The following is an 18,316-nucleotide window of genomic DNA, read 5'->3' as shown; positions in this document are numbered from 1 at the left end:
TGTTTTATCGGATATGCACAAGCAACCAGGAAATGTCTCTCTATTATTGCTTAGCATGTGTAAACAAAGTGATTTTTTCCCTTCTATTCCTTGCCACCACTCTCACTCTAGACTGCCAAAACGGTTTCTAAGATATGGAAATGTAATCCACAAAGCATGTCTTTCCGTCAGGATAAAAAATATTTTTAGTTTCCAGAAGAATGCATTTTCACTTCAGTTGCAGCCATGCAATATCAAGTAGCTAAAAAACGTAGGGTACCCAGTCCGTCATTTAAGCATTTCTGACTATCTAAATGCGACTCACATTCCATTCTTGTTGCACTTGAAAGCATGAGGTGTTGACTGAGTGGATCTTCTGTCTCGTTAAGTCCGACCAACTGTCATCACTATCACATCTTAAACGACCCTCATCACAGGCCTGCCGACTGCTCCCCTAATCTCCGGCAGTCATGATGAGTTTAAACAAGCATAAACATTAAGACCACACCACCAACTGCCGCCCATAATGTGATATATTGTATAAGTGCTTGCTTGTGTATGACAAATTAAATGAGGTGGGTCCAGAAAAAAACAGCATAGATAGAGAACGATCAATACATTAGAGTGCTTGTAATTTGTGTGTAACCTGGTGTGTTTCACTTGATGCATTAATTAAATAAAACACAGGCAAAAATAAGTTAATTTTCATCTTACCTATTTAAATAATGTTGCTGAATTGTACATAATAACTCAATGTGTTCAATGTAACATATAACTTAAGGCAGTTCAAGCCTGTTATGATATATATATACATGCAAGTCACTAATTCTGTTGATCAGAAACAGGTACACTGATTTGAGAAATTATCCGTGGAAGCTGAAGGCAGTCAGCGCCACCCTAAACACGCGTTTTCACTGGTTAAGAACGCGGAAGAATGGGCGGGTTTTCTTAGCTCGGCCCCTCGCCCAATGGTGTAGCGCGAAAGCGATGAATGACACGGCCTCGCGCACCAATAAGCGAAATGTAAACCAGCGCGTGAACAACCCGCCCCAGCTGGGTATATATACAGCGATGACAGCTCGCTCATCCACTGCGCTTGCTTCAACAGCACATTGAAAACAGGAAATCTCGAGCACAAAAGCGATTCTGGCGACGAAACAACCGAGCGTCTCTCACAGAAGTGTCGACATGAAGGCAATAAGTCCAGCGAGGTCTTTCCGGAAAAATAACGCGAATATGACGGAGCACAGTCTGGGAATCACACGGAGCAAGACCCCCGTGGACGATCCCCTCAGCCTGCTGTACAACATGAACGACTGCTACTCCAAACTGAAGGAACTGGTGCCTAGTATCCCGCAGAACAAAAACGTGAGCAAAATGGAAATCCTGCAACATGTCATCGATTATATCCTGGACCTGCAGATTGCACTTGACTCGAATTCGGCGATCACCAGTCTCCATCTCCCGCGTGCGGGGCAGGGGACATCCAGAACACCCCTGACAACGCTGAACACAGACATCAGCATCCTCTCATTACAGGTAAATCGATTATCATGTGTCGGAAAATGTGCAACTAACTTACAGGCGAATACGCGTTATAGATATTTATAACCATTAAAACTCGTTTATTCAACGCTTGCTTGTCTTTGCGACTGAGTTTTTAAATGTGTCAGTAATGTTATTTTAACGTAGGCCTATGCACTTTATATAGCGTAGCCTATGTTTAAATTTGCTTGTATAAATAATTTGTTTTTTTTTCTGTAGACACCGGAGTTTCAGTCAGACTTTGTCACAGAGGACAGCAGGACACTTTACCGTTAATCAGGTAAATGCTCTTTAATATTTTCACTAACTTCTGTATGATATAGGCTACTTTTATAAAACCTTAAGTATTTGATGTAAAAAGCCGTACGTAAGTGAGACATTTTTGTCAGTGAGCGCCTTCTTGTTTTAACATCGTCAACTTATTTAGTTGTTAAACTGTCTAATTAAATCGATTAATGATCGTTGTGTCACGTACTCTGTGAAGTATATAACGAGCGTTAACAGAGGCTGTAAATCCGCCCATTGAGTGCAAGCAAAAGTTGTGCTCGTGTACATCTGGAGCCCAGGGTTTTGCTCAGTCTCTGAGTGTTTGGTTAAATGTTCAAACTGCGGCTTCCTCTCTGGCGCCAGGCTGTCCGGATCTCTGCCCTGTTTGCATTCTCTAAATGCGCCTCTTTCTCAATCTTTTGCAGGTGTTTGGTTAAGACACAAGAACACACAGGACCTGGGAACTGACTTTTCCTCCAATTTCTGTTCTCGGTCTGGACGTTTTTTCTTTCCTGTAATTGAATCAAGATACTTTTTTGCTTCTAAAAGGACAATCCAGTTGATGTGTTATACGTTTGGACGTTGATTATTTATCTTCTAAAAAGACTTATTTGGTCCTTTCTTCAAGAGGAAGAAGCACTATATTCCCCGAAAATACGAGGGGAAACAAATGAAAATGACCACAAGGAACCTTTTCTCTTCAGTGAGAAGAAGTCTTACTTTTTTCTTTTTTGTGAAGACAGTGTGAATAGGAGAAGACGTGGTTAGTTACTGTACAAAGTTTAAGTCCGTTTCTTTTTTTGTCAATTCTTTTGGCACATGAAGGACTGGACATTTGAAAATGATATGATGATGACTACGTGAAAACTCCCTCGAAGAGTTTTATCTTGTATAGTTGCAGAAATTGGACTTTCAGTATCTGCAAAGTGTTAAAATGTATGCCGAGACTTTTTATAAAAGTAATATTGTAAATCGTACCTTTTTTCATACAAAATAAATCAAATGCTTTATTTGACACCAGTTTGTTATAGTTGTGTGTAAATTGTTGATCAGCAATATCGTTGCAAAAAACATATTCCACGCTGTACTGTATATATTGATTGTTTTTAGTATCATTGACTTTTAATTTGTCATTGACTCGTAACCCATGGGACATGTGTCCATTATTGACAAGAACTTGAATGAATCTTTAACATCTCCATATGGCTGTTGAAAATTTAATTCCGGCCTATAAACACGCTCCTTTCCTAATGTAACTGTCCACAGATCATATGGCCTGGTAGTTTTTTGATTTGCCACCCTTTTTACCACCTTTCACTCCTTAAATGGCTAAATGTCGTAAAGGTGTCTTAAAGCAGGTTGTAAATAACTAGCAGACTGTATTCACACTTTTCTCATTCGTTTAATCACAACGTGTGAATGAATTGTAAGTTTATATGAAATCAAAGCTTAATCTTTTTGATCTTTTTCAATTGTGTAACACTGACATCAGGCCTGTATTGTGAGGGAGCAAATCCGAGACCCTGATTATTGACATCATTACGTATGTACGTATTACTTTTAAAAGCGTTTATACAACAAAATGTGAACGTCTGCAAATCATTTATCACAGCCAGATTTCTTGACTAAAATGACGTAACGTTCAATTGTTTATTCTCAAGAAAGCTAGATCTGCTTGCTGTAACAATGCACTTATTTGAAAGTTTAAGAGTTTATTGCTTTGTATGTCATTCAGGATAATTTATTTCTCAAAATACGATAACAAAAACACTTAGCATGTTGATAACAATAGCAGTTGTTTTTATTAATAAATGTATTCAAATTAAAGCAACCTTTTTCTTCAGTAAATACGACCTAAAGTCCTTTATTACAGTTCTTGCTATGAAGAGTGCGCCACCTGCTGGCATCTGTAGCTCATCCCAGAAAAGACAACGTGCACACCCGATTCACACCTTTCGTTTTTCCAGGGAAAATGTCAAAACATTGATAACGGTTTACAATTATTGCAAGTGCTATCAATTAACATGAGGTTGAAAACGTGCTCAAGTCACGGTCCTGTTGTCAACCAGTGAAATATTTGTGACAACACTGTCATTAATATGCAACCAAACTCTATCTCAATTTAGCAGCAGGCTTAATCACAATGTTTATCATTTAAAATAAAATGATTTCAAAATAATCAGACGCCAGCGGTTTTAATTGGTTGAAAATGTTTAATGTGAGAAAACGTGGCAACACTAAGCACACACACATATCATGTCTCACAAAAGGCTATTACATTTTTTTTTCTTTCAATGTGACACTAATGTTTACAAATCAAGTAAATGATCATAAAACAACAAGAATACCTGAATAAACCACGAGTGTTTAATCCCAAATAAATAACAGCGTTCACAATACCAATCACAGCAAAAAACATTATCTACGTGTGGTTAAATCCCCACTCTACTTGATGATTTTAATATAACGGATCAATCCAGACTACATGTTTAATGTTAGCAACAGAGCATGAAATAACAGCTTTTCCACTAAACGGCTTCACAACCTTCCTGTTTATTGCGTTTTTAATACCGCTACGTTGTGTTTATCACTCCCAATCCAGTACATTTAGGAACACTTTTAAGATGATTTGGAATCTACGTGGTAATTGTGAAAAGAATGAAAATCAAGTTATGAGAAATACACAGTTTTGTTTAGTGCTTTCAGCTTCCACGATGATCACATACTGTATTCTTACACCAGTAGACTCTTAAAGGACACTTTCTCGTTCTTCAGCGGCATCAGTAGCAGGGCCGGCGGATGTGGCTCTCTTCAGGTGGATTCCACGCAGGTTCTGGTTGGTCAGCGGGGTGGTCTCGGTGCTGGAACCCGGAGATATGATGATAGAAGGGGAGTCGGTGGCGCTGTGCGTCTCCGGCGGCAGCATGGACTGCTGGCTGCTGTTATTGATGTTATTGTTGTGTGCAGTATTATCAGGTGAGCAGTTAAAGTTGCTCACAGCTGAAGCAGGCCAGCTCTCCTCAGGGCTGCTGGCTAGAAGGCTGCTTTCAGATGGAGCGTCGGAGCAGATAGACATCCGGGCCTCATCTTGCAGGTTACTCAGCCTGTGCGGTAGGAGTCGCTTCTTTACCGGACTCTCCAGAACCAGCTCGATCAGATGTGCGTCCTCCTCGTTCTTCTCCTGGGCCGTTTCGTTGTCTTCATCTTGTAGCGAGCGATCCGATGAGCTCCTGCTAGACCTCACTCCAGAATCACATGACTTCTTGTCCAACATGATGTCAAAGCTTTTTCTTTTAGAAGCGATACCTAAATCTTGTTCTGCAGCCCAGGCTTCGTCTTTTAGGAGCGGAGTGGCGTCGGTTTCCTCATCCCCTGATTCCTCCTCTTCATCGCTGGGCACACTGTGGTAGCTCGGTCCACGACCTTTGGTTTTGCGTCTTTGGACTTTAGAGACAGATCCATGGTCTGACTTCTCATCTTCCTCTGTTATGGGATCTAGCAAGTTATCAGGGCCAGAGGAAAAGTCCATGACACTTTCTCCAGGTTTGGAGACCTTGTTTATAAAGGGTCTGCGCCCGTCCTGCTCTCTTTCCTTTGTGTTCTCATCAGAGCTGGACGGAGCATGAGCGGGACTCTCTCGGCCAGCAGCGGAGATTTCCAGATGGGCCATTTGGGAGATGTACTCCTGGTAGGCATTGTGATACTCTGCCTGCTGCTTGTCGGTGAGCCTACAGATGTCATTGGAAGATTCCTGAGAGTTCAAACTGGATATACTGGACGTCCTGTGACTGTTGGCCTAAAAGAAAAGATGAGGTCAGTAATGTAGAGCGTTTTGCAAGACGTAAACGACGCTGGTCCAGAAGCAATTCCTGTTTCAGTTTGTAACGCTACACAAATGTTAGAACAAAATACAACCAACAGAACTAAATCATTTTAGTTGAAATAAATAAACGTGAAATAAAAAACTGAACGAGGACGCACTTCGAGGCCAGTGTTGTTTACATCTTGCAAAATGGTCTATAGATGACAAAATTAGGTGAGATTGATTGTTTAGTAGCAAGCAATTAGATATTTAAGGGACAGGTAAGCCAAAAATAAAAATCTATAAATAAATACATAAAAATTAGGGTTGTCAAACGATTAATCGCAATTAATCGCATTCAGAATAAAAGTTTGTATACATAATATATGTCTGTATACAGTGCATATTAATTTTGTATTTATTAACACCTACACATTCATGCATATATTGAAGAAAAATATAAAAATAAATAAACATTTATATATAATTTAAGTTATTGGTACATACAAATAACTACATATAAAATATTTCCTGAATATATGCATGTATGCATGTGTGTTTATAAATACAAAATGAATATGCACAGTACACAGACATATATTATGGAAACACAAGCTTTTATTCTGGATGCGATTAATCGTTTGACATCCCTAATAAAAGCACATTTAAATCTAATTTTTTTTTGTAGAACATGAACATTTTAAAAGGAGTTATTAAGCAGAACGTCCAGGCTGTTCTTTGCCATATAGCAAAAGTGGATGGTGATGAATAGCATTCAAGCTCAGAATATACAAAAAGCAGTATAAAGTATTTCATGTGCCTCGTGCATTACGTTCTGCAACCTTCTGAAGCCATTTGATAGCTTTGTGTGGGAAATAGACGAAAATGTAGGTTGATATTCAACCTCAAATCTTAATTACGCTTCTGCATGTTAAAACTTGGCACGTGTGTAATACACATGGGAAATTCTGTTTGCATACAAAAGCGCTGCAAACAGACACCGCGGATATAGAAGAGAAGAATTTTTTTTTGTTCTTTTTTGAACATCCAAAGAAGCTGATATGAGCGTCGGGTGGGAAGATCTTAAAAAAAAGAAGAGATTTTTTACACCGTCTACACTGGACGAGAGCGATGCAACAAGAGACAATACAACATAATCTGTCTTTTTTCCATTTTTTACACCGTCCACACTGGGCGACGTGATAAATATTGTCTTTTGTTGCATCGTGCCGCTCGTGTCTGGTGTGGACACGGTGTGAGTTCACTTTAAAAATCTCTCTGCTGCTAATAAGCAGATTTTAATGAAGCGTGTTAAATAAGAAGACATCCAACATGTGGTTCTGTACTGTGGATCTCCAGGAACCAAATTAAGAACCGCTGGAATTTGTGACTCCTTTTGTGTTTTAAAGCCAGAATTTATGCATAAGAAATGAGTAGACAATGAAAGAATTTTCATTTTCGAGTGAACTCTATTTAGAGAAATCAACACAGAGCGATCTCTACCGCTAACATCAATGATGCTAATCTAAACCATTATGAGCTCTTGCTCTATGCAGTGACACCTTGCCAAGTGTTAACAGATGAGTGCAGAAATACCTATCTCTGTGTGATAGAGAGCTAGTGTTTGTGTGTGTGGTCAGCTCCTCACTTCCTCTGCCCATCCAGGTCAGAAAACACTTCGTTTCTCACCCAGCAAACCACATGCTATTTTTATTTTGATGAGACACTTCTGAAAGCAGAAGCTACGAGTTTAAAAAACTGCAACGGTGGAGTAAACAACAAAAAAGACCCGTTTATTTTCTTTGTTTCCGAGCACGCATATGTTTGTGTTTGCCTCAGTGTTTAATTACCGTCTTCGCCTGGTGTGCACCTGTGTTTATCTATACACCGTACTTCACAGTTGACCAGCTGAATGTATTTTGTGCGCACAGCAATACCACTCACCAGCCAGTGGGCGCCGTGTTGCCTGGGAGGCTCCTCGAGTCCAACGCTGCTGAGCTCTTCAAAGCTCAGGTTGAGGCTGTACGAGAAGTTTTCAGGGTTTATGGTAACATCTCGTGGTGCTTCGGTGGGTCTCCGAGGTTCGGGTTGAGTCAACACGCTGCCGCTCTGCTCGCTGCACGCCACCAATTCATCACGTAACAGCTGGCTCTCAATTTGACGCTGCTCTAGAACCTACGACACTCAACCACAGCGCAAATATGGTGATAGTTATATTAAATCATTGAAGCATATACTGTAGTTATTGTTTCTATACATATTGCACAAATGTAAATGTATTGCCGTAAAATTCTTTATTTTTCCAAGTCATACTCTATTTTCAAGCTTTATTAGCACATAAATTGGTCATTTTGGAACCTTAGTCTGTGTGTTATACACTTAGAATGGAAGTCAATGGGCCAAGTACTTCCCCCTTAGATTTACATTTCAAATGGATTTAAGTACACTTTTTTGCCTTTTTATATTTAACCCTCAATTTTCTTTACTAGACTAATGATACCAACAAATTTAAACAACATGGACACAATTTCAAAAGGAAAAAAACATCACGTTCCTCACTATGGCCTTCATGTGAGAAACAGAATAGCCAAAGTACTTTGTGAAACTTTTGAGGCATGCCAATATTACGACTAGCCCCAAGTCGTTCCATTTGGACTTGTTTCCAGCCTAAAGAATGCCACTTTCTTGTGAACGTCAAGCTATTCAGATCTTCAAGTGGACACCGAGCTCCCACTGACAATAACCCTCCTTCATCCAGAAAGCAGCCATCTTGGACCAGATGGCTGCCTGCTTGTTGGCAACACAACATTCGTTTGTATAAGCGCAAATGGAAATCAACACGGCTACATGTGTTCCTTATTTCATCCGCATCCAGCCTACTTCACTATAGACAGAGAGCATTAACTCCATTAAGACCATTAACGGATGTCGCGTATAATAAGAACCAAGTATGTACGATTAAAAGCAAATCTTACCATGGTCCTAAAAAGATGCCAGTCTCCAAAGTTCATGTTCATCTCCTTCTTCAGCTCATCGAGGTTGCACTGAGCCAGAACCCGACCGTTCACGTTGGCCTAGATTTAGGATTTAAAAAAAGAATTTAGTACCAACAACACTAATAAACTGATCTCAGCATTTCTTGTCATATATTAAGGAAAACAACTTGGTGCGTGATGGTATGTTAGAGGGTGAACGCAAGCAAACTTTTACAACAATGGAGATATTTAAGTATGCAGGCCGATGCCGCACAGCTGGCAGGTTGACTAATGGATGTCTAATGGAGACATCAGAAATGCCACCGCATCCTTCAGATGTTGTCCAATGGAAAGAAAGCCCTTTTTGTGAAACCTCTGCGTGCACCACATGGAGCTGATAAAGCAAGTCTTTTCCAATAGATGAAAGGCTATTTACAGAGATGGATGAATTTAACACACCCTGTGTCTCGGTTCCTCTCTCCGTTTACACAACTGTGAATTGGCATGTTTCACTAATAGGGTTTAAAATAGTTCAACAAAAATCTGAAAATGATTTTTTTATTGTCAGTACAAGCATTTCAACCATTATTTGTGATATTATTTAGAGATGCACCGATATATCGGCCAATAATCAGTATTGGTTGATAAAAGCTATTTTTCACACCGTTGGCTTTCGGTCGATAGTTTAAAAACAGCTGACGATCAGGGCTGTCAATCAAAAGCGAACATTAAAATGCAGTGAAGTTTTGCTCTGTATATAGAAAATGTTAAGAAACATCATTACTTTTATATTTAATATTAATAGTCATAATATGAATTAATAACAGTTCAGAAATATTCATTTAATCTTCAGAATCGGTATCTGCGAATATCACTTTGAAAGGTCGGATATCTGTATCGATGAAGAAGTTTAGTATCGGTGCATCTCTAATGTTATTACCATTATAAATTATTATTAAATTGTTAAATTATATATAACATCACTTTATATAATATATTATATTACTATTATTAATATTAAATAATGAATAACTTATTTACTATTAATAAAGCATTTTATTAAATTGTAAATTCAGATACTAAAAATTATTTTACAGCAATAACCCTTAACAACATCAGAATTAAACTTTTTTTATTTTATTTGAATTAATTTTGCTCAGTGGGGTCTAGTTTGGAACCAAAGGTTAGTGTGTACACAAAACTGTATCTTTTACAGTCTCTGGGTTGAGACCCTTTTATTTAATATAATACCTGTAGAAGTACATAAAGGAGACCTTAGGGGTACCATCCCACTGAAGGTTGTTGTACTGCGTAAAATAAGAAAAAAAAAGCATTGCAACAGCCCAAACAAACACTTTTTGGGGCAAGTACTCAGTGAAATGTCGAGCACAGTAAAACCACATGCTTCACCAAATTCAAACACATTCCATGCTCTTCCATGAACTTTATAATTACCTGTTTGACCGTGTTGATGTACTCTTCTAGCATACATGGGTCTAAACCCTGGATCTTTCTGAGCTTCTCACATACTGCGTTGATGCTCAGAGAACCGAGGAGGACCACCGGCCCACCAGAAACCCCAGCAACAGAGCCCTACACACATATAACAGTTACTAATTCCATTAATTAACAATGCATTCTGGGATAGCGAGACATGAGCACTATCAAAGCCATGCAACAAATGTGTAAAAGCACGGCAGTGATGCTTTGTCAGCAGCATGCGCCTTATACAGAAGCAAAACAAGCAAGCATCATCACAGTGAAGTACATGATTGAGGTCTGTTGCATGTGGATGTTATGGATTTGATCCATCATAAAAAAGTGTGTTTAATGTATAAAGCTGTTTGAATGCTTCTCTTTCAATGCAACCATCTCTTTAAACTACAGACTGTTATTTCTCGTTCACCAACATGGAAAATAAAGGTAGGCTTAAGTAGGCGTGCAGCACGTCAAAAATAGAACGAGGGCATTTGTTACTTCCAGTGTAGACAACTTCATTGAGAACAATAGATGCTGTCTAGTTTTGTGTTGATGTTTAAACTGGTCTGTTAGTCAGTGGTTAAGTGACCCAGTTTGCTTCGGAGTAACGGTGGATCTTTGGTCGGTGTAGACCTGTTGTGGTCAGCTCAGTCGATTCATATGTATACTCTATGTGGTCCTGTAGAAGTGACACTATAACTGAAATTCTCTAGACCTAGACCTGCAAAGTTGTTCTACATAGGATGCAATGTAGACGACAGGGCAGTGTATGTGGGTCAGCCTGTTTAGGAAACATCTATTGTGACATGTAGCCAGAGAGATGTAAGATGATGTGAGCATGGATCTTTGTTCACAAAATGAGTGGTGTTGAATTCTCATCATAGCTTTTAACAGCAACCAGGTTCACCTAAAATAACAGCTACTACTCATCATCGGCAGGCCTGTTGACTTGGAAAATACAATAAAAAAGTAAGCAGTATTAAGTTGATCATGGGATCTCAAAATGGCAGCCATCATAAGATGGGACCTTTATGTAAAATAAAACAGTCATCTCAGGTAAGTGTACATTATTTGACACATTCTCTATGTGGGTTAAGATTAATTCTTTCAGTGTTCTATTAAACTTCACTATCAAAACTGTGAATATTGAGTACAACGCCAATAACATTCACTAGCCTTTCCAAACAAAAGACAAATGTCTGACAGAGCCATGAGTTCACCCCAAAATAAAAAATTCTGTCATCATTTACTCACCCTCTTGTCATTTCAAACCTGTATGACTTTCTTTTTTTCAGCAGAACACAAAGGAAGATATTTTGGAAGAATGCTGTTAACTGGCCCCCATTGACTTGGTTTTGTGTCCATACAATAGAATTGAATGTAAATGATGAGTAAATGATGACAGAATTTTCATTTTTGGGTGAACTATCACTTTAAGCTTCTTTATGGAGTATATTTGTAGTCACTGCATTTACGTTTATGCATTTGGCGTATAATTCAATTCGAATTAACTTAAAGTCCGGGTAAAGAGAATTCTGAGAATTGTTTCTAAACACATTATAGATGTTAGAAATGTATTGCTGAAACACATTACAAAGACACAGAAGTATGTAGTACTGAATTGTGGAGTTAAACCGTTAAACAGTTTTTCACCAATTCTCTGTTCAGGATTTTTTGGGTGAAATATCTATTAATGAATATTGCGCGCATTGACTCGCACGTGTTTGAATTCAAATCCTCCCATAAAAATCTTCACATATAGCCTACTGGGGACTCAGGTTGAGCAACGCGAGTGGGCGTGGCTTCAGCGCCAACAGTGTGTGACAAACTCGGAACATATATTTTAATGTCACTTTACTCGGACTTTAATATGTTCTAAACTGTATTTATGACCCTATATGGAATGCATTTTTGGGAAAATGAACCCTTAACCTTGGTGTTTCGAGCACCATGTTCTACCAGTTGAGCTACAGGAACAGATGAATAATTTTCCCAATTTACACAATGTAAAATATAGTGTTTAATCTTTTATGACATAGTTATGCCCAAGAAATTAAAGTAGTAAAGACATAATGTACACTACATGGCCAAAGATATGCCGACATACCCTTCTGGTGCAGGTTTACATTCACATTTATTCATTTAGCCAAACCTTAAGTGACTTATAAATAAAAGAGCATTTAACAATTTGTCAAAGGTTAAAGGAGCAATGAAGAGATTTTAGTGGCATCTAGCGGTGAGGTTATGAATTGACCTATGGCTAAGCCCCTCCCCTCAAACGCAGATGAGCCAATGGCAGCTGAGTATCAGGTGCACAGGGACCGGAACTCGGACAACAAGAGGTTTCAGCGCCATAGAGAAGCATTGTAAAATCCGAAGCTCTCATCGTTTTTACGACGTTTATACTACAAAAATAGTAAAACGATGTGCCTGGGGTACTTGTAATACTGATTGAATTAAATTGATTTGATTCCATTTGCTAAACCTGAACAAGACAGCAAAATGTGGGCGCAGTAACCTGGTTCAACCCCAATCCCAAAGAAAACGGTTGTCATACTCTCATTAATTTACAATTTTCATGTGCTCAAGCAGAATGTTCATGTCATCATGTGCTTCAGCAGAGTATCACTGGCTAAAAACGGTCAAGTTAGCGAGTCCATGCTAACATACAGTACAAACCTAAATAGCTAACTGTTCTCACGTCATGTTCATTGCAGGTCAAAACCACATAAACGAAGGTCTATATGTCAGTGCCTCTCCATATTAAACTGGTTAAATGTAAATTAGTTTAATCTTACCCTGCGGTACATGAACAGTGTTGTCATTTACAATCATGTCGACCAGCTTCTCCCACTTGCATTGTGATCCGTAAACCCTTGCTTCCAAATTAATCTTGTTATCTACCATATTTATTGTCAAATCTTTTATATATCCCTCCATGATATATTTAAGTCCCGCTAGAATGCTCCCCAACGAGAGATTGTGCAAAATACGTGAAAAAACTCTTGGGACAAGGCTTTCACACTGTCAGCTCTCATTGCAAGACATTAGCGAACTCCATGTGTTTGTCCGAGTTAGCGACGTATCTAAGGGGGCGGGGCTTAGCGATAGGTCAATTACAACCACCGGCTCACTCCACCCCTCCCCCTCCCTTTTGTAGCACTACGGTGGCTAACACAGGACAAAGACGTGGTCACGTTTGTCTGTTTTGGGCTACTGTAGAAACAACATGGTGAATTCCATGCAAGGGGACCCGCGGTGTATGTAGAGAGAAATTGCTCATTTTAAAGTAATAAAAACAAACGCTTCATTATGTAAGGTTTTTCTATACATCTAAACACATAGTTTTGTATATTATATTGCATTTCTGTCAATATATCCTTCTAAATATCACATACAACACCTTTAAGGTTTGCCATACTTCTTAATTTCAGTAAAAACAAATGCTAATGCTACTCCATACAATGACGCTTCAGAAAAACTGTGTGATTCTAACAGCTTGGGGTGGCCATTTTTAATTCCTTATGCACCAAATGATGTGCACCAACACTGTTTTACAGAGTCTTGCGTTTGAAAAAGCCCGGATGTGAATCCTACTGAACCTTTTTTCCCAATTGAATTGAAAAGCTGTGAGCGAGACCCCATCACCCAACATCAGTGCCTGACCTTACAGATGTTCATGTGTCTGAACGAAAGCACATCATTTTATCCACGTGCCAAAATCTAGCGAAGATTTTAGGAAGCACCAAATTATAGTTTTGTCAGTTTTGAAAGTATGTTCACAGCACTAGCACATGTGGATGCAGTGTTCAAATACCCTCATAGCTTTGGCCACACAGTGTATTTAAATACCACAATAAAAAGAACTGGCTGTTCATTTTGGTCTATTAATTCAAGTTAGGTAAGCTAAAGTGAACAAGAGAAATCTCAAGGGTTTAAAGGTTTGTACCTGTTTCATTCTGTAGGGTTGGGATTTTATCTGGAAGTGAAAAAGGAGAGACGAGAGGAGGGGGAAGGATTAGGTCACATGCTTAAATCATAGATAATCATTCAATCAATCAAACTGACATAACGCAAATAACATCATTTTTGACGGTTAAGAATGTGCAGAAATACACTTACGAAAACGAACCACATTTTATTACAGTAAAAGTGTTACCATATTAAATATATGGTTACTGTAGTAAAATCACGGTTAATTTGTGATTACCGTGGTTTTAAGGTATAGTTCACCCAAAAATGAAGATTCTGTCATTATTTATTCACCTTCTTGTCATTTCAAACTTTTATGACTTTCTTTCTTTTAAAGAATGTTGGTAACCCATTGGTACCCGCATTGACCTGGTTTTGTGTCCATATAAAACCCCGCTGTTCGGTTACCATGTGCACTAGTCAGTCTTAAGGAAGCCCTGTGAAATGTAGCTGGTTTTGGTTCACCCTGAACCAAACGTGCTTCTTCGACTAGTCTACCTCATCAACTAGTCATTTATCGATAGTTTGAAAACCATCTCATGGTATCCCGCTTGCATAGATTTCACAGTTATTTGATCAAGCCAAATCAACACATTTTGGAGAAACGACATAAAAATGGAAATGACAGACACACAGAAAGGGAAAAAGGTCAAACAGAGAGAACTCAGACTTTAACAACTTCATGTTGGGGGAGAATTCATACCAAAGCGGCTCCACCCTGATGGGCGAGTGTTAGAAGCGGGCGATAAGAGCGTAATTAGCGCGAGGGGCCGGGAACGAGGAAGCAGACGTGTTCACTGAAGGAAGCGTCTCTCTGTGCTGATAAGAGCTGCCTTCTTCAGCACACCATTTCTACACTGCTGATGCTAATCCATACGACCTCTGATGGCCGCGGCTTTCACACGACACAAAACAAAGCAATGATGGAGGACAGACCAGAGGGCCAGTCAAATGACGGAGTCCAGAACGAACAAAACAACAGAGATGAATGGGGGTGGAATATGAAAAGTGAATGCAGTGGGAAACACGCACACAAATCACATTAACTTCAGACTGTGTGGACGTGAAATAAGTACAGGAATGAAGAATGTGTAGGAAATGATAATAGATATGCATATAGGCAGGCACACACAGTATGTGTGTACAAAACACCCATTCAGCAAAACTACATGTTCCCCACCCCATGTGTTTGATTATGTTTTTTTTAAGCTTCTTTTAAATCATCACCATGATGGGTTTTTTTACCAAATAAGTCTGTGGACTCCATCTAAACCTGGCTGTAGATGTTTAGATAGGGATGCATAAAGTGGTATTCAGTAATACTTAAGGGGAAGGTATACAGCCATTTAAATATTCTGTCATCATTTACTCACCGTCTAGTAGTTCCAAATCTGTATACATTTCTTTGCTCTGATGAACACAGAGAAAAATGTTTGGAAGAAGCTTGGCCACCATTGAAGAATGCTTGGTAATGCTTGTCCACCATTGAAGAATGCTTGGTAATGCTTGGCCACCATTGATTACCATTGTAGGAAAAATGACAATGTTAGTCAAAAGTGCCCCAGAACTGCTTTCCTACATTCTTCAAAATATCTTCTTTTGTGTTCAACAGAACAAAGAAATTTTAAAGCAAATGTTCATTACTCAAGTAAGTGTGATGCTGTATGATGCAAAATCTGAGACTACATTAAATACGTGACTTTAACTGTAAAAAACACTTGGTCATTCTAACATCATAGTACTTTGTAACGTTGCTACCACTAAGGCACATAAGAATATTATACACATTATATTATAAATAATTATAAATTATTCACTTATATAAAAGTCAGCTTTTTAATTACATTTTTATGCATATAATAACATATGCATTCATTGAAATAGAATACAAAATTAAAAGCATTTTCACTAGCAATCTCAAACCTTTGGACTTTGAATTAAACCTGCTTTATACTGTTTTAGACACACTTTTAACTGGTCATTAAAGATAATATTATAAACCATAACTAGCAAGACTGTAAATTACATTTATGATGGCTTATTTCAATTTAAACAGTAAACAGTATATTTTCTTCTACTCAAAGTTTTAAAAGAAATGTTCTGATGCTTCATTAACTGTGTTGCATGTAAAACTCTGAACTCTCTGGTTTTAGTTTTTGGCTGTAACAAACAAAACAGAATAGAGTTATAATATTGGCCATCAAATCTGTTATCACCTACAACACTAAAATAATGATCTTACAATCAGCATCAGCCAGAATTCCCACAACGACGCATCGCTACCCATAAGTGTGAATGACCGTGATATATTCACATGTGCTGCAGCAAAGACGCTATACTGCTTTAATGAGCTTCGTTCACCCCTAAAGTTTTTACTAATTGACTTCTTTACCCAGGCACACTGCCAATTATTTATGTGGATACTTTCAATGCACTTAACTCACTTTCAAAGTCAAATGCATAAAAAGTCAAAAAGCAAAAGAGGTGCAATGATCCAGAAGTAGAGATTTATTCACTCGCGTCGAGCATCGCAGGCACTTATAGGAAAGCTATTGTTATAGCCCCACTTGAGATTCAAGTGCCACATGCCGCTAGCATCATGTGTGTATATGTTTGAGTTTGTCAACAAAAGGCTTTACTGCATCTCTTATGCACACATATATACATAACCAAACACACTTCTTAAGTTACCATAGAGGGGGATGTAGGAGAGGGAAGACCCTCTTCTCTGATTACATCCTGATGAAGGGACAGATGACAGAAGAACCAGAGGATAAAAGAGTTTTAGAACACACACACACACACACACACACACACACACACACACACAAACTTTAGTATGGACATTTAGTGAGGGCAGGGGAGATGGTTGACAAGTGATAGATGTGAATCATGAATGATGTTCCAAACGCTGCTGCTATTTCTAACACTTCCTGTGCAAAACATCAGCCAATCATAACAAAGGTTGTTTACATGTGATGCCTTAAAGGTACAGTAGCAATGATTTAACCTTTTTACTTGTAACTTTGTTTCAAGTAAAGGTCTAATAGTCAATCGCTGTTTATAAAGTCATAAGGAATTTGAAACAAAGTATGTCAACTGAGATCCTAAGACAATAGTGTCATTTGCAACAAGCATAAAAAGTATGTGCCTGCTTCACAGTTAGTTGTGTACTTACTAGTCCTTACAAGTTTTGTACTTACTAGTACCTAGTAGCTGGGTACTTACTAGTCCCATGTTGGGGTCCTTATGAAGTTTAGTAGGTGGACGTGAGGGGGCGTGATGGGGGTTGCCAGGGTAATGTCGGGGCAGGTGATACACATGATGAGGGAAATAGGGCTATAGAGATGGAGAGAAAGATGATAATCAGGAGTCAAATAAATGAAGACCAGAGGAGGGTTTGTGTCACAAAGTATAAAACGAAAACACACATGACGGCACATAAATAGATGGACTGCTTGAAAAGACGGGGCTACCTGTCAGATATGCCAATATCATGAATATTTTGATGATCTTTTAATGAATTTTAATTGCTTGTAGGGTTTTCTAGAAAAGCGTGCCAGAACGCCAGTTTCACATCTCATTCCAGCGCCAACCCTGGTTATCATGACAACTCTTTTTAAAACATGCTAAAGAATTAGAAAGTTATTTCAGTGAATCAGTTCTTTCGAACGGTTTGGTTCTTTTGATCCGTTTTAATAAAACGATTTAAAATATTGATTTGACCCTAGATGACATTTTAATTACTTAAGAAAGAAAAAATAAAGATGTAGATAAATATTGCAATACTTTTTTAGCACATGCATTGATGCATATAAATAAAAAAATATAATTATTAATTATGTTTGTATATAATGTATTTATAATTTGTCTATAATTGTTATACAATTATTAGTGGTGTCAAATAGATTAATAGTGAATAATCGATTCCAAATTAAATGTTTGTTTATATAACATATGTGTGTGGGGTGTGTATGTATAAATGCACACACATGTGTATACATAACAAATATTTACATAAATAAAATAATAACATACAAACCAGAGTTATTATAGTTTCGATTTTAGTTTTATTAATATTTAAAATTAGCTTTCATTTTTAGATTTTTCATTTTTATGATATTTTAGTTAAAGTTTTAGCAATTTTAGTATATGCTTTTGTCCTTTTATAATTTATTGGTTTATTTTTTATGTTGCTATATAATATTAATTATTTTTTTTAATAGAACTAAAAAAGTAAAAATACAACTATATATATATTCTATATACTAATTCTAGAATATTTTCTAAAAATGTA

The 18,316-nt window shown here is 38.0% G+C and overlaps 2 protein-coding genes across 5 annotated transcripts in view; one reads left to right on the top strand and one right to left on the bottom strand.

The window, feature by feature from the left end:
• Positions 1-1,052: 1,052 nt before the first annotated feature.
• On the top strand, positions 1,053-2,808 carry id2a (inhibitor of DNA binding 2a). Its single transcript, XM_057343542.1, has 3 exons — positions 1,053-1,518; positions 1,744-1,804; positions 2,217-2,808. Exons 1-2 carry the CDS (start codon positions 1,168-1,170, stop codon positions 1,798-1,800), a joined length of 408 nt encoding a protein of 135 aa, XP_057199525.1. The 5' UTR covers positions 1,053-1,167; the 3' UTR covers positions 1,801-1,804; positions 2,217-2,808.
• Positions 2,809-3,984: 1,176 nt separating this feature from the next.
• The window catches only part of kidins220a (kinase D-interacting substrate 220a), a 55,293-nt gene continuing 40,961 nt past the window's right edge, over positions 3,985-18,316 (bottom strand). For 2 of the 4 annotated variants that reach the window (XM_057343538.1, XM_057343539.1), the window contains exons 25-31: positions 17,248-17,358; positions 16,711-16,758; positions 13,997-14,026; positions 10,024-10,161; positions 8,569-8,667; positions 7,538-7,768; positions 3,985-5,587 (exon numbers count right to left, since the gene is read on the bottom strand). In XM_057343538.1, the coding sequence (XP_057199521.1) occupies positions 4,541-5,587; positions 7,538-7,768; positions 8,569-8,667; positions 10,024-10,161; positions 13,997-14,026; positions 16,711-16,758; positions 17,248-17,358 (1,704 nt within the window). In that variant the 3' untranslated portion in view covers positions 3,985-4,540. The remainder of the gene's footprint in view (positions 5,588-7,537; positions 7,769-8,568; positions 8,668-10,023; positions 10,162-13,996; positions 14,027-16,710; positions 16,759-17,247; positions 17,359-18,316) is intronic. The other 2 variants (XM_057343540.1, XM_057343541.1) reach the window with 2 other exon arrangements.

The sequence above is a fragment of the Triplophysa rosa genome, linkage group LG10, assembly GCF_024868665.1.
Source record: "Triplophysa rosa linkage group LG10, Trosa_1v2, whole genome shotgun sequence".
NCBI classification, from domain to species: domain Eukaryota; kingdom Metazoa; phylum Chordata; class Actinopteri; order Cypriniformes; family Nemacheilidae; genus Triplophysa; species Triplophysa rosa.
This window is presented reverse-complemented; position numbering and strand designations above follow the sequence as displayed.